Source organism: Tenrec ecaudatus, chromosome 17 (genome assembly GCF_050624435.1).
Source record: "Tenrec ecaudatus isolate mTenEca1 chromosome 17, mTenEca1.hap1, whole genome shotgun sequence".
NCBI lineage: Eukaryota > Metazoa > Chordata > Mammalia > Afrosoricida > Tenrecidae > Tenrec > Tenrec ecaudatus.
The window spans coordinates 52,858,192-52,874,993 of record NC_134546.1 but is presented as its reverse complement, the minus strand read 5'-3'; the positions used below and the strand labels follow the sequence as shown (position 1 = coordinate 52,874,993).

The 16,802-nt window shown below is 47.2% G+C and overlaps 1 protein-coding gene across 1 annotated transcript in view; it reads left to right on the top strand.

Annotated features, from left to right (window-relative positions):
- The first annotated feature begins 14,502 nt into the window (after positions 1-14,502).
- The window catches only part of ETFA (electron transfer flavoprotein subunit alpha), a 79,301-nt gene continuing 77,001 nt past the window's right edge, over positions 14,503-16,802 (top strand). The window contains exon 1 of the mRNA XM_075535607.1: positions 14,503-14,635. Within this exon, the coding sequence (XP_075391722.1) occupies positions 14,597-14,635 (39 nt within the window). The 5' untranslated portion in view covers positions 14,503-14,596. The remainder of the gene's footprint in view (positions 14,636-16,802) is intronic.

Sequence of the window (16,802 nt, the reverse complement as noted above, 5' to 3'; positions counted from 1 at the left end):
GTCCCTTCCCTTCAGAGATTTAGAATTCTGCTCCTGCCAGCAGGCATCTTTGAAGGCCGTGGGGCCACGCCATACAGTGGCTCTCATAGCTTGTGATCTGGAAAGCGGTCGGACCAAAATGTCGTGACTGGTCTCCGACCCCTCCCTTGTGCGGGGGCACCTGCCCAAGGCCTCAGATTCACGACACTCCAGACGTGGGTGCTGAACTTGTGATTATCCAACCTTGAGGCATCAAGCTCTTGGTAATCTTCGTGTATTTGCTTTCCAGATGGGACAGACCAGCTCGATACCCAGGAATTTCCCCCTCGGATGCATCCTGTTCAATTGGGAAAGATTTTATCCGGAAAAGCTGGACAAACCGAAGCTGATTATGCTCTGCAATTCCATTTGGCCGCAGTAGAGGAGGTGGAATCGTGGCCAGTCAATGGTACACTTTCCCTCTCAACTTTGCAGCAGCTGGAACAGTTCTGTGGAACGATGGAGAAGTGGTGGGAGATGCCGTATATTAGAGCAAAGAGCTCTATTCTCAGTGCACCCAGGACCCCCTGAGGGACCCTGGACTAGGGCAACTATTACCCCAACCCTGAAGCAGCCCAGAGTATTCTACCTGTAGTAGAGGCAGCAGGGGAGCTAGGTCCCCAAGCAATTTACAAGCCTTTCACTCTGATTAAACTCAAGCAAATTAAAAGTGACTCGGGCTGTTCCTCTAACAAACCCGAACAGCACATAGAACACTTCCAGCACCTCACCCGAGCCTATGATTTAACCTGGAAAGATGTCATGGTCATACTGGGACAGACCATGATGGATTTTGAGAAAGAGCGTGTGCTCAAAGGTGCTAGGAAGTTTGCAGAGGAGTTACATGTGATGAATGAAAAGTACCCTGTAGGGGAAACTGCTATATCTTTAACTGACCCTGCTTGGAGTCATAGTGAGCCTCAGGACAAATGGGCACGGGAACATTTCTTGATGTGCATCATGGACAGACTAAAATCAGGTAGGCAAAAGGCCATTAATTATGCCAAGGTGACAGCGATTCACCAGGGACCTACTGAGTCTCCTCTAAGCTTTTTAGAATGGATAAAGGAAGCTGTACAAAATCATACTGCTGTAGATATTGAATCCTATGAGGGGCAAGTCTTGCTCGGGAACAAATTTCTCACACAGGCCGCATAGGACATTCGCAAGAAAGTTCAAAAACTAGTGCAAAAGCCTGAGGAGATGGTGGCTTGTGCCAATACATCTTTTTACAACAGGGAGCAGGAAAGCAAGGCTCGAGCCGGGAGAAGGAGGAAAGAAAGGACATGCCCAGACATTGGCTGCGCTCAACAGCAGATGCCTATCGAATGCCTCCCACGTTTCTCAGACCTTTGAACCAGGTACCAAGTGCTACATTTTTCAGCAACCGGGTCATTGGGCTAGGAACTGCCCTGACCGGAACGAGCCTCCTCAGACGTCATGCGTCCATTATAAACAGACCGGCCACTGGGCTGGCCTCTGTCCTAAGGGGAGGCACCCATAGGCCGGCTGGCAGCTGGCAACAGAGGAAGAGGATTGAAGGTGCCTGGTTCAGACGGCCCAGCAGCAAGAGGTAACTGTTACTGGTCTGAAACCTAGGGTGGGCATCGTCGTGGCAGGAAGGTCAGTGAACTTCCTTTTAATACTGGAGTCACCTCTGTCCTTATTTCCTTCCCTGAACCCCTGGCACCCCGCACCTGCTCCATCCTGAAAGTGTCAGGAAAGCCTGTAGTTAAACATTTTACTGAGCCTCTCAGATGTCTTTGGAATAACTTCTATTTTTCTCATAGCTTCCTAGTGATACCTAAATGTCCAGCTCCTCTCATAGGCCGAGACCTGCTGTTCAAACTGCACACCTGCAGTCATCGGGCCTCATCCAGGTCCCTCTACAGCTTCCAGTTGTTCCTCACAGTGAAGGAGCCTCAGATTCCCCCACAGGAACCGTGGGAGCAGACAAATACTCCTGTGAGCCACTGGACGGTCTGAGGATATTTCATCGCCACCCCAGGACAGATGAGGGCTGCACAGATGAGTCTACCTCAGACCCCTCACTGCCTTTAGGCCAGTGAATACCTTTCCTCCGTTCCTGTGTTTACAATGACCAAACTCTGAGACACCAACCTAACTTCAAGGGCACTGCCACCTTGCAATCTTACCCATGCCTCACTTAAGCTGTTCACCTGTTGTTTGTTTTCCAGTTCTCAGGTTACCAAGGCCTCTAAGCCAAGTCTGGCCAGCTCCAGGACCACCGTCTCTGAAACCCACCTCTACCTTTTCCATCCTGGGCTCTAAATGGACAACCCCTTCTAACAGAGTAGGAAGGGTATGGACCCCAAACCCCACTTTGCCCCCTTTGCCAGCAGGAAGTAGCTAGAGATGTCCAGTACCGCAAAGGTTTGGGTCCATATCTCTTCAGGGGGAAATGTTAGGCAGATAGGCAGGGATGGGATGTCCATTGACGCATGCCCAAGAGAGCCAAGCATGAAAACAAAGGGCGGTGCACTGCACATGCTCAGAGACCTAGGTTTTCCCGCAGTGGCCATGGGTGGGCATTACACCTGGAGCAGCCCACCTGGGCCAGGTTAACACAATTCAGCCAATGGGACTGACCTGGGGTCGTTCACCACGCCTCCCCCGGGAATCCTTGAAAAGGCAGGAACCGCGAGGGAGAGGGGTCTTGTTTCGGAGGAAAACTTGGGAGAGAGATCTTTGTGTGACCCTGAGCAGTCTCTGCCAGGCCGCAAGGTCAAAAGGAATCCTATGGGTGCCGCATAAAACCTGAAGCTCCTTTTAACTCTCATTAAATTCACTTGGATCACGAGCCAGGCGTCGGCGTGAATGCTTTCTCGTGCGGAGCCAAGGACCGAGAGGTGTAACTCTAGGCCAGAGACTAGCCTGGAGAGAGATCTTACATTACTATGAAGTTGACATAAGATCTATCTACCACAGAAAGGGAGGCCGTGCCATCTACAGAGACTACATGTTTGATACAGCAAAGCCAGCACACAGCTTGAGAAGAGCGGAAAGTGAAAAATAAAATTGAAAAGGTGCATATGTGGAAGGTGCGAGGGCAATTTAGAGTGTCGGAATGTTAGACTTCAAAAAAATTCTCATAAATATTTTGCAAACCTAAATACTTCTTCAAATTTTGCAGTAAACATTTCAGAATACTCGCACATATACCAATGGATAATTCATATTAAATGTTTCAGCGGTGAAGTTAACTCCTAGCTTCTTTGTAAGAAAAATTCTCACTCTCCTTTTAGGAGTTTCTTTGCACAGGAGGAGAAGTTGTGTCACCTTATAACAAGACTGGACATTTACATTTTGACAAAGATTTTATCTCTGACAGACCCATTTTGGGTTTCAGAACATTTGAATTTCTATTTATACCAAGATCTACTGGTCAGTTGATTACAACTTACAGCAACACAGTAGGGCAGAGTGGAACTTTTCCTGTGGGATTCGGGGGGTGTCAATCTTGAAGGGAGCAGAAAGTCTCATCTTTCTCTCACAGTGTGGTTGGTGGACTCAAACAGTTGACCTTGAGGTTAGCAGTCAAGCACATCACCCACAACGCCATCAGGACTCCCTATTAATTGTATAGTAACTCTTATCTCTGGCCCCTTTTTAGGACAACAAATTGGAGCTGCCTGCTATTCAGTTATAAAGGTGAAGTGATCCTTGGGGAAAATTCCAAGTTCATGTGATTTGCGTTGTTCAAGTAGATCTGTGAGTCAAAGGACGCCCTGTGAAATATAACTTGACCTAAATACTTAGTACAACACCCGCTACTTTAAGCCAAGCCGGCGTGCATGTCCTCTACCCCAGGCTCGCTCCCCCCCCCTCCCCACCCCCAGAATATCCTGACTGTTATGGGCAGAGTCAAGAGTGGCACATGGCATATCCTCTGTGTCTCAAAAACTAGAGCTGATCGGGGCAAGGGAGGCATTTGTGGAATCAGCAGGTCAGACATACCCAGGAACAAGCCTAGCATGTGTGCTGGACAGTGTTACCGGTCACTCCCTACTTTCCTAAACCCCCTCAACCATAGGTAACCATGAATCTGCTTTCTGTCTCTATGGATTAACCTATTTTGGATATTTCATACAAATAGAATCATACAACGTATGGTCTTTTATGACTTAGCACCATGTGTTCAGGGTTCATCCTGAAAACTTTGCCGCACGTATTACCACTTCATTCTTTTAATTATTAATGATATTTTATTGTATCCGTGTACCATATTCTTATTCATGATTGAGAGACATTTGGATTGTTTCTGCTGTTCTGCTATTATGAATAATGCTGCTGTAAGCACGTGATGTGCAAGTGTTTGTGTGGCTGGATGCTTTAATTTCCCTTCAGCATAGAGCTAGTATTAACCCCATAGTGGCCAGCAATGGGCTCCAACATGGCAATTGTGAAGATGGTGCAGGACCGGGCAGGTTGCTATGACTCAATCTACTCGATGGCCCCTCCCAACCACAATGAAATCTCAGTGTTTAACATTTATAAAACCTGTCAAAGTTCCAAGGTTCCCACTCATCTACATCTGGCCATCAGTTGGAACGGGGTCAGTGGCAATGTTTGTTTTGGGGGGCGGGGAGCTGCTAACACTTATTATTACTTTATTATTATTATTATTATAGCTCAGTGAGTGTGAAATGATAGCTCATTGTTGGAGAGGTCTGAGGGGCCGGCCCCAATCCCAACTATGTAGACAGCTGCCCCTTCCCCCAGAAGAATTTGTTTCCGAGGACAGCACTGAAGCTGCAGCTCCGAGAGAGGGACATGTCTGGTCAGAGCACATGGGAGCAAATGAAGGGGGAGGAAGAGAGAGTGGAGCACATCCTGGCCCACCAAGCCCTGAGGATGATATTCCTGCTCATAACAGCCAATCCACAGAGAAGACCATATGTCCAGCCCCATGATGAGACACAACACCCCTCACTGACCCATAGCCCTATAGGGGACAACACTGAAGACACAGTATGGGAATTCTGCCCGATCTGATCCCACCACACCGAGGCCAAACACTAAGGGCGTGGAACAGAACAGCAAGGGGAACAGAGCAAGGGGGTCCCCAGGAAATACCAAAAGTAGACTTTGGGGCCAGGGCGTGGCACCACAACAGATTTGACTGGAAAATATTCCTAAAGGCCAACAAACAATCCTTGAGCTAACTACAAGCTTTGCTTTCTTGTTGTATTTTTTTGTCATTGGCTTGTTGTTGTTTGTTTTATTTTGTTGCTTGGTTTTGCTCTGTCTTGTTTTTTTTCATGTTATTATCTCCACAGATCTGTCTAAATAAGATAGGCTGGATGAACAATCTGAAGGAGAAAACAATGGGACTGATAGTTCTGGGGGGACATGGGAAACAGGGAGGTGAGGGGGAAAAAAGTGGTGTTAACAAACCCAGGGACAAAGGCTGTAAGAGGCCTGGTAGGGCATGATCAAGGGTAATGTAACTGAGAGGAATTACTATAACCCACATGAAGGCTGAGCATGATAGTGGGACAAGAGTAAAGTCAAAGGAAATAGAGGAAAGAGCTAGGAGGCAAAGGACATCTATAGAGGTCTAAATAAAGCCATGTACATATGTAAATATATTTATATATGAGGATATGGAAATAGGTCAATGTGCATATATGTATAGGTTCAGTATTAAGGTAGCAGGTGGACATTGGGCCTCCACTCAAGTACTCCCTCAATGCAAGAATACTTTGTTCTGTTAAACTGACATTCCATGATGCTCATCTTACTGACACAATTGCTGAAGACAAAGTGGGTGCATAAGCAAATGTGGTGAAGAAAGCTGATGGTGACCGGCTATCAAAAGAGATAGCGTGTGGGGTCTAAAAGGCCTGAAGGTAAACAAGCGGCCATCTAGCTCAGAAGCAACAAAGCCCACATGGAAGAAGCACACCAGCCTGTGTGATCACGATGTGTCAATGGGATCAGGTATCAGTCATCATCAGAACAAAAAATCTTATCATTGTGTATGAGGGGGAGTGCGGAGTTGAGACCCAAAGCTCATCTGTAGGTAATTGGACATCCCCTTATGGAAGGGTCGCGGGGAGGAGATGAGCCAGTCAGGGTGCAGTGTAGCAATGATGAAACCTGCAACTTTCCTCTAGTTCCTGACTATTTCTGCCCCGCACCACCCCCCCCGTCATGATCCCAATTCTACATTAAAAATCTGGCTACATGAGTACAGATAGAAACTGGAAACACAGGGAATTCAGGGTGGATGATCCCTTCAGTACCATTGGTGGGAGTTGCGATGCCAGGAGGATGGAGGGAGGGATGGTGGTGGAAAGGTGGAACCGATTACAAGCATCTACATATGGCCTCCTCCCTGGGGGAGGGACAACAGAAAAGTGGGTGAGGGAAGATGTCAAACAGTGCAAGATATTACAAAATAATAATTTATAAATTATCAGGGGCTCATGAGGGAGTGGGGAGGGAGGGGATAAAATTAGGAGCCGATGCCAGGGGCTTATGTGGAGAGCAAATGGTTTGAGAATGATGAGGGCAATGAATGTACAAATATGCTTTACACAATTGATGTATGCATGGATTGTGATAAGAGTTGTCTGAGCCCCTAATAAAAGGATAAAAAAAGAAGAAAGAAACTAGGGAAAGAAAAAAAAGAGAAATGATAGCTCATTGCGGTTTCGGCTTTCATTTTTCTAGCCACTGATGATGTCGAGCATCTTTTCACATGTGCATCTTCCTTGTACAAATGTCTGTTGAAATCCTTTTCCCTTTTTTAATTGTTTTCCTTTGTCTTTTTATCGTTGGGTTCTAAGTGCTAATTAAACATTCTGGCTACACCTTTGTTATCAGAGATATGGTTTGGTAATATTTTCTCCTCTTCTGTGACTGTCTTCACTTTTTGGATGGTGCTCTTTGAAACACAAAATTTGATTCGATGGAGTCCAATCTAGTTTTTCATTTGTGGCTTGTGTTTTGCGTGTCATGTGCAAGACTCTTCCTAGTCCAAGGTCATGACGATTTACTTTTATATTTTATTCCAAGATTTTTCTACTTTTAGTTGTTATGTTGATGTTTATGCTCTATCTCTCAATATGGGTTGTCTGTGGGAGAGAAACCAGTGAAGCACATATACAAATTTAGAAAGTGAGTTTGACTTCAAGGAAATGGCTCATATATGAAGGAAATGGCTTACACAATCTTTGGGGCTGGCAAGTCCCAAATCCATGAGTTAGCTGAAGACCTCCGCTGTCCCATGTGGTTGCAGGGACTGAGAAATCCCAAATCTGCAGAGCAGGTTGCAGGCTGGAGGGCACAGCTTGCTTCTGAGACCACAGGAGTTGGTGAATCCAAAGCCTACAGGTGGCAGACTTCCTGGAAGTAAGAACTGGAGGTCACACGATAAAACTAACGCATAGTCGAGAAAGAGAGCAAGCCTTGCCAGAGTATCCATATATATACTAGAGAGACCACAGAAACTCCCTTTCCAATGGATTGGATACTCACACCAACTCACAAAGTGGAAGATGATTACATCGTGTCTGCCAAACCACTGAAAACCACGGCCTCGCCAACTTGACACATAATCTACCTATCACACTCCATTTTGAGTTAATTGAAAAAAACCAAGTGCACTTTTCGTTGTGAATTGGGTGAAGGTGACAAAGCAGACCATCAGGTTCACAGTCCGCCTAGCACACACACTTTGTTTCAGCACATCCGCCGCAGTCCCTCAAGGTGCCGTTCATTCCCTGCTCTGTTTCTCCTTGTTTCTTTTCTGTCCCTCCTTTGTTCTTAATGCTCCGGACTTTGTCTTTGGGTAGATGCTGCCCTTCTTCATAGTTGATTAGTATATCACAGGCATGGGTGCAGTTCCCACGCTGAAGGGTGACCGGGGCTCATAGTCTTGGGTGTTCCACCTTCCTCTCTCTGACCAGCAAGCCTGGTTTCTTTTATTATTTGAGTTTTCCCTGCATTTTTTTCCCACTCTTCCCAGGATCTTCTAATATGATCTTTTTTAGTACAGGTGGCGATGGTGGGCGGGCACCATCTAGTTCTTCTGGTCTCAGGGCTGTGGGGACTGATGTCTATGTGGTCCACTAGTCCACTGGACTGATTGTTGCCATGTCTTTTGGGCTTAATCAGTTTTCTTTCCTCTGGACCAGGGGAGACCGGGCCATTGATTGCACCTCAGTTGCTACTCATTCGAGCAGGATGTAGAACATTATTTTTTTGTGAACTATATTGTGCTAATAGATCTTGGTGTCCCTTGGAATTAAGTTGATCTTCATGTATGACATAAAGAATGAGTTCAACTTCAGTTTTGTAGGAGATTCATTTGTTCCAGCACCATTTGTCAAAAAGACTCCTTTTCTCATTGACTAGTCTCGACACCAGTGTTAAAAATCAATAGGCCATATGTTGGGCCTCCCCAATGGAATGGGTCCCAGGGGCGGTTGTGTAATTGAGGGGTAAAATTAAAGAGATATCAGACAAGAGAAAGCATTCAAGTGCTCACTTCTGGGACCGTCATGAGCGAGGTCCACGCAGAGAGAGAGAGAAGATTATTTCCAACCAAGGCATATATACACTCTAGGGGCATGCATGCCTCTAATTACAGGTAAGCATATGTGTAACAGGAAGGGGCTTGTACAATATGCACAAGTGTGACAGGAAGGCATACATGTAAAAATATAGGTGGGCTCTAGAGTCAACATGGCAGCCTAACTTGGTGGTCCCTGAGTTGGCTTGATCTTAGGGTTTGGGTTCTCCTTCAGGGGAACAATCTAGTATTATGTTACACAGGGTTCTCTAGAGAAACGAAACTAGGACACTTATGATCATATATATGGATATAGACATACACAGCACGAAGGTTATAACAGCTAATTAGTCCACAAAGCAGTACAGAGGGCTCAGTTCAACTCATTTGCATGAAACAGTTAATATACTGGAAGTCCTTTAACTGATGAGGGCTGCTGGGGCCAAGGCCAAGAAAGCAGACAGCTGAGTCTTCCACAGAGCAATGCAGGCAGTCCAGCCAAAGGCAACAAACAGCAGGACAGGTCACCAACAGTCAGACAGATGACAGGATCCAACAGTCCCCAGCTCAAGTGATGTATACACCAGTAATGTGGCAAAGCAGGTCTCGAAGAAACCTCAAGCTCTAGCAACACAATCGATGGGTTGGATGTCCCACAAGTAGTGTAGCTCACAAGTTGAGGCAGAGAACTAGCTAGAGCAGCCACACACTGGTCCAATCACCAGAGAGCAAGAGAGAGAAGGTGGGGCTTGCCGAGACATTTCTTTGCCCGCCAATCAAACCGCGCCCTTATTAAGCCCACATGTTTTTATTGGCCAGGTTGGCACAATAAACCTACCTATCACGTTTGTCATTATCAGAAGGGAGCAGGCTCTACTTAGGGTGGGAGAGACACTTGGGCCTGATTGCCTTAGATGACTGACAATGTTCAGGCAGGTGACCAGTTGACCTCCAAGTGTATAATTAGTGACCATGTGTTTGCAAATCGCACCGTAGGTTTGGCATATATTATGGGGGGACAACCTGGGGAATAACTTTTCTGTTTTCTACGCCCATAGATGTATGGACTTATTTCAGGACTCTCAATTTTATTCCATTGAGCTATAGGTCCAGCCTTCATCCTGTACCACCCACCCTATTTTGATTATTGTAATTTTATAGACTGTTTTACAATGGGGAAATATGCGTTCTTTAACACCCCCACTTCTCAAAATCATTTTGTCTGTTCTGGGTCCCTTGAATTTGCATACACACTTTAGGACTGGCATCTCAGTTCTACAAAAAAGGACACTGGTGATTCTGATAGGAACGGTGTTGCACCTATAGATCACTTTGGGGAGATTTTTTTTTCTTCTTTCCATCTTTGCAATATCACAGGATAGATTGTGATGTGGGATGCCATCTGCCTGCTGGGACTGCTGATAACCACAGTCTATGAGGCTACCACAGGTGCTGAGGGGAACAAAGGATGAACTGTTACCTCTTTATCCTGCCTCCCACACAGGCTTTACCTTGCTACTCTTGATGAATGCAAGGGTTGTCAAACTGATGTCCATCAGAACTCATCAGGAGGGCTTTTGAAACAGATTTCTCTGTCCCACTCTCAAGAGTTTCTCCTGCTGGTAGGTCTGGAAGAGGCCTGAGAATGTGCATCTCCACTAAGCTCCCAGATGATGCTGATGCTGATGCTACTGGTCTGGGTACCACAGCTTAAATGCCCTTGTACTAATGTGAATCTCTGCTAAAAAGAGTGCCCTGACTCATCATAACGACGAAGTTACTTTTTTGTTTGTTTTTATAAAGTTAATTTGGAAAGGAAGAGTGATAAAATGAGCTTGTTTACACCTGGTCATTTTTATAACCTTCAAAATTCAAATGATTAGGTGTGTTAGTTCTCATGGCTGGCTTCCCCAAATTTCACCTCTTTTCTTTCTTTAATAATCATTTTCAGCTCCGACCACTCTTCATTTGAACAATCAACAAATGTTGATTTGTTGCCACTGCGCACTGGTACACTTCATGGGACGCTGGGGGCACAGATATGCCTGCTAGGGGGACACTGCCCTTGAGGAAGTGAAACGCATATTAAACATGAACCAATAACAAAAGATCAATAACAACTCCTGAGCCTCAAGCTGGCCCCAGGGAGACAGATATTTGCATTGTGGCCCCAATAGCCAAGAAGAGAGGTGGAGAGGAGCATGGGGTCTGCAAGGCTTTATTAGCAAATATGTTCACCCATCCATTTTTCCCATCCATTTATTCATTCCCAAAGTATGTACTGAGTCTTTTCACAGGCCAGACAGTGAAGAGAACAAAGCCCCTGCTCTGAAAACCAAATCGGGTAAGGGTAGGTGGAAAGGGGTGTGTTTGCGGGGATGACTTGGTATGGTGTACAGTGGCCAGGGGAAACAGCTCCGAAGTGATGGTATTTCAGCTGAGGCCTGGATGCACACTGGGAGCAGAGCAGAAGAGCTGGTGGGAAAGCATTCTAAGCAGAGGCTACAGGAAGTGCTAAGGCCCTGTGACAAGTGTATCAACAGTTTTCACTCAACGGCTATGCTAACGATTTGAGGGTTCAAGCCCACCCAGGCCGTTCTGACAACTAGCTTCCCTTAAGACAGGAGTCCTCAAACTATAGCCTGTATTTATCCTGCCTGCTGTGTGTTTTTGCCCATTTTGTATTTTTACTTCAAAATAAGATATGCACAGTGTGCATAGGAATTTGTTCATAGGTTTTTTTTAAAACTATAGTCTGGCCCTCCAATGGTCTGAGGGACAGTGAACTGGCCCCCTTTTTAAAAATTTGAGGACCCCTGCTTAAGATTACAGCCAAGAAAAGCCAATGGAGCAGTTCTCTGTACAGCCACCACCACAACCACCATGACCACCAGCACCACAACCAGCACCACCACCACCACCACCACCACCACCTCCACCTCCACCTCCACCATCACCACCACCACAACCATCATCACCACCATCCTCACCACCACCACCATCAGCACCACCACCACCTCCACCACCACCAACACCTCCACCACCTCCACCACCACCACCTCCACCACCACCACCTCCACCACCACCACCACCATCAGCACCACCACCACCACCACCCCATCACCACCACCACCACCACCACCACCACCACCACCACCCCCATCACCACCACCACCACCACCCCATCACCACCACCACCACCACCATCACCACCACCACCACCTCCACCTCCACCACCACCATCACCACCACCACCACCCCCATCACCACCAGCACCACCACCGCCACCACCACCACCGTCACCACCACCACCATCACCACCACCACCACCTCCACCACCACCACCACCACCCCCATCACCACCACCACCACCATCAGCACCACCACCACCACCACCAACATCACCACCATCACCATCACTAGGTGGTCATGGTAGCTGAAGTAAAAGGAGAGAGAGAGGAGATGTGTTACAGTCTGGTAAGGGCCAGACCCAGGAAGGTTTCAAAGTCAGACCAAGAGCATAGATTATCCCTCTCCTCCCACATGATGCGCAGGAAATTATGTGATATGATTGGTTTTCAGAACATGACTGATTGCCCCAGAGTCCAAGATACCATAAATCAGGAGGCTGTCGTAACATTCTCAGTGAGAGACTAGGGTGGAAACAGCGAAAAGTGAGAAGAGGTCAATGCTGAGGCATTATTTGGAAGTAGAGCCAACAGGATTTGCTGGTGGGTTTGCTGTACTGTCTGTGGCACCAGTTTAGCTACTGAGACTGGGGGTGGGGGGGATGCTGCCTGAGGTGAATTTAGAATAGATAAGGAAGGAGAGAAGGAACCTTAGGGGCGCTGTGGGACACCTGTTGGGCTGTAATGGCAAACTCAGAGGTTTGTAATCACCAACTACTCCCAGAGGCCCCCCAGAATCCTGCGAGTTTCTCTACGGAGAGAAGAGAGCCTACTGCCCTTGAGTAGATCCCACCCCCTCTCAACCCGAACCAAACTCAGTTCTGACTCTGAGACTCTACAGAGGGTCTAAGGCTGTCAATCTTTATGGCGTATTTAGCTTCATTTTTCTCCCAATGAGTGCCTGGTGGGTATAAATCATCCAACCTGTGATTAGCTGCCCAGTGCATATATCTCTGGTAGCACAGAGTTCCAAATATTGGTAGGAAAATTGGTAGTAATTTTAGTCAACACTTGGGTAGTAATTTTAGTCAACACTTCTCTGACACTTTCTCCACTTGGAATGGTGGAAACGCCTTCTCGCTAAGTCCCCGGGGCATCCCTGGTGTGCTCCAGAGTAGGTCTGGTCAGTTGTCACAAAGATTGCCATTTTTTTCTCTTTCTCTGTGCTGGCCTTGTTCTGAAGCCAGAAACCATTATTATAGCTTCTGGGCAACGGGCCTCGGTTGGCCACAGCTGCTGCTGATTCACTGGATATTGCAAGGTGCCAAGCTGCCCTATGTGGGTGGGAGAACCTCTCTCCCCCTTTTATGTTTTGCTTTGTCATGGAGGTGGGGCAGGGAAAGAGGTTAGCTTGCATCCTAATTTTTAACCTTGACTTTAGTAAAATATCCTTTTCAGTGTTTACCTGGAGTGCACTTATTGCTTTCATTTCCATAGGGTTCAGAGTCTAGTGTGCATGGGGGTGGGGGTGGGGTCTGGGTTGGGAGGCAAAGGCAATGACAAAAGGACTCTTGAGTTACCCCTCTTATATTGGGGTGACTCCACCGACCTCGACCACCATGTAACTTGAGAATTGGTCTGATAGGGATGCAATGAATGCTCAAGTTGGGTCCTCAAATCCTCAGTCGTGCTGTCGTCCTCCCTCTTTCTAACACAGCGGTTCCTGGACACCCCTTACTGAAGGGTTGTGGGGAGGAGATGAGCCAGTCAGGGTAGCAACGATGAAACATAAAACTTTCCTCTTAAATGCTTCCTCCCCCCCTCCCCACTATCATGATCCCAATTCTACCTTACAAATCTGGCTAGACCAGAGGATGTACATAGGTACAGATAGCAACTGGAAACACAAGGAATCCAGGGCAGATGACTCCTCCGGGACCAGTGGTGAGTGGAGAGAATGTGGGGTAGAAAGGGGGAACTGATGACAAGAATCTACGTATAGCCTCCTCCCTGGGGGAAGGGCAGCAGAAAAGAGGGGCGGGCGAGGGGGGGAAACGTCGAACAGTGTAATATATGACAAAATAATAATAATTAATGAATGATGAAGAGTGCATGAGGTAGGGGAGTGGGGAGGGAGGGGGGAAATGAGCATCAGATACTAAGGGCTCAAGTAGAGGGCAAATATTTTGAGAATGATGATGGCAACAAGTGTACGTATATTCTTGACACAATGGATGCATGTATGGATTGTGATAAGAATGGTACGAACCCCCGATAAAATGATTAAACAACAACAACACCCCCTCAAAAAAAAACACCCCAAAACCGAGCGGTTCCTTCCTCGGGAATCCGCCTTAATTATCACAGCTCGCTGAATCCTCCCCTCACAGAGAGGTTTGCTCGCATGTTTCCTCTGTCTGTTGACGTCTCCCCGGGCAGGACAACATCTTCTGTATCCTCTTATATTTGTTTCAGCTAGAAAAGTGCTTAGCACAATGCGGCTGCGAGTTGGCCCCTGAAAAAAACAACGAGCGAACGAATGAATGCAGCGGGTGGAAGCCAGGGGAATGGCGTCGTCAGTTCAGCCGGGACGTTCACGGTCACTACGTGGCTTGTGGTAGGTTTCTGAGGTTGGGAGTCAAGGTCACTAACCGCTGGCCGACTTCCCGCGGCGGCCCGAAGGCCCGGGTGGAGGCGCTCAGATTCCAGCCTCACCTTTGCCCCACTAACCGGGCCAGGCCCAACTTTCCGCCGCTCCTATTGGCTGCGCGGCCGTCCAATGGGCGTCCGTTCTCGTTCGCACCTCTCGCGAGGGTTCGCGTGACTGGGGGCGGCGGCGAGGTTGGCCCGGCCGGTGTTCGCTTCCCGGTGCCCGTGAGCTTGCGGTGGGCGGACGGGAGCGGACAGCATGTTCCGAGCGGCAGCCCCTGCGCAGCTCCGGCGGGCGGTGAGTCCAGACGGGAGGGCCGAACCCGGCGACTCTCCCTCCGACCGCCGTCGACCCAGTGCGAGCCTTGGCGAAGGTCACTGGCGCCCACAGGCCCGACTGCCCTGCACGCCGTCAGGCGCGGGTTGGCCCGGAGCTTGGGATCCGGGCATCGAGGTTTGGGGACCGGGACTGGCCACCCCGACTTCTTGTGGCCAGCTAGCTCGGGTAGAGGTCAGGGGTCAGGGGTCAGGGTGACTGCGAGTAAAGAACTTGTGCTCTAGTTGCCCCTCCTCCTCCTGTCCCGCCCTCTCCTCAGCCGCTTTCCCTCCCACCCTCCAGCTTCTCTGTCCGTTCTGCCCCGTGCCCCTGGTGCTCCCAGCTTGGCAGGGAGCGGGCAGCCACGTCCCTCGGTAGTCTTGACCCGAGGGAACGAGCGTCGCCGCGGCAGGCCCTCCTGGGAGTGTTTAAAACCTGGACGCCGCCCGGCAGTGGGCGTTTTTGGGAAGAATTCAACATCTCCGCTTGGAGCACCTTGCCCGCTCCGAGCCTCTCCTCGTCCCGTGCGGGGAGGGCGTGGACACCTGCTGCGGTTGGGGGCGGGGACGGACGACTAGCTGACTGTAGGTGGCTGTTTGTGCAAAGCCTTTATTCCCGTTTGAGGGTTGGCACAGTTTTCACTGGACCGGCCCTTTTATACTAGTCGCCAGGGAACTTGGCAGTGGTAGGTTTTGGGTGCTTTGGAGAGCGACAAATTAGGAATTTCTCACATGCCGCACAAAGGGCTGTTAGAAACGATAATTTTCGTCCTTATGCAATGACAGAACAGTCATAATTACATGGTGGATTTTATAATTCTGGATTAGATGATCAACACGGTGGCTTAACTTGACCTAGAAATCTTCTAGTTGCTTTTCTTTTGAATGTTAAGAGCAACATACTTTCCTGTCCACTCCTGGGACTTTCTCCCCAAGACAAAGCTAGTGGTATTTCTGGATGCCATGTACCTTGTTCCAGAACAAGACCCCCAGCACTCCTTCTAAAAGGTTCAAGTCGTGTGCCCTTTCTTTTCGTCCAAAAGATTTTTTTCCCCTCTGGGACTCTAGACATAAATAAGCTGAAGTCATGGATTTGGGACTATTCCAGGGCCAGACACCTGGGAGGATATTTAGCTAAGCAGCAAGTGGAAGGTGGTTTTGTACACTGATCAGAAGTCTGGCACATGCAAAATGATTATTTTGGTGGAGGGGACTCAAATCTTGTAGAGTTAACAGAATAAGTAGGATAGTTTATGTATTTTAGGATATGCACAGTTTGAATATAAGATAGGAAGAATATGTCCACTTTTTTATTGTGGTTTTCTAGAGACTTTGACCCTGACTTATTCTTTTTAATTTGAAATCAGGCTGAGGAAAGTATGTGCTTTAAAGTTTCAAAAAAGTAATGAAAGATTTTAAGAACACGTATATGAAAAATGGCCAGAGCATTTCCAAAATAAGACACACACACATGCACGCAGTTAGTTTTTAAATTTGGAAAAAATGTAAACTTAGAGAAAAAGTTGTAAGAGCAGTTTACCAATTGCCAACAGCATGACTTATCTGCTTTATCTTTATACAAAGTGGCTTCAAAAATTTGGTGGGAAAATTCCGTCATCTTTTAACTACATTTTCCACCAGCTTTTGAAGTCCTCCTGGTACATATCTATATTTGTTCTTCTTCTGAACCATTACATACTAAAAAGGACATGTCTGAAATACACTCTCAAATGGTTCAGAATACTTACATATATACTTTTAATATGTAGTTAAATGTATTTAATGTATATGTCTTTTCTAGGACCCAGAACTTCTTTTACTAATGTTTAAATATCCAAGTGAGGTAGCTTCACGTTGATACAATAATATTATTATCTAATCTATAGTCATTAAAATTTTTTATCCATTGTCAAAAAAATGTGTCCATTGTCTCAGTAAGGGTTTGTGTGCTCACATTCCATATGATTAGACCCAGGTTATGTGTTTTGGGCAGTTATATCACAGAAGTGATGTTCTATTCATCTCAGTGCATCATGTTGGGAGTCACAGGATGGTGATTTATCTCATGTTTGGTGATGTTAACTTTAATCCTTGATTTAAGTGATGTTGCAGGTTCCATCCCAGTAAAGTTAGTTATTTTAAAGTACTTT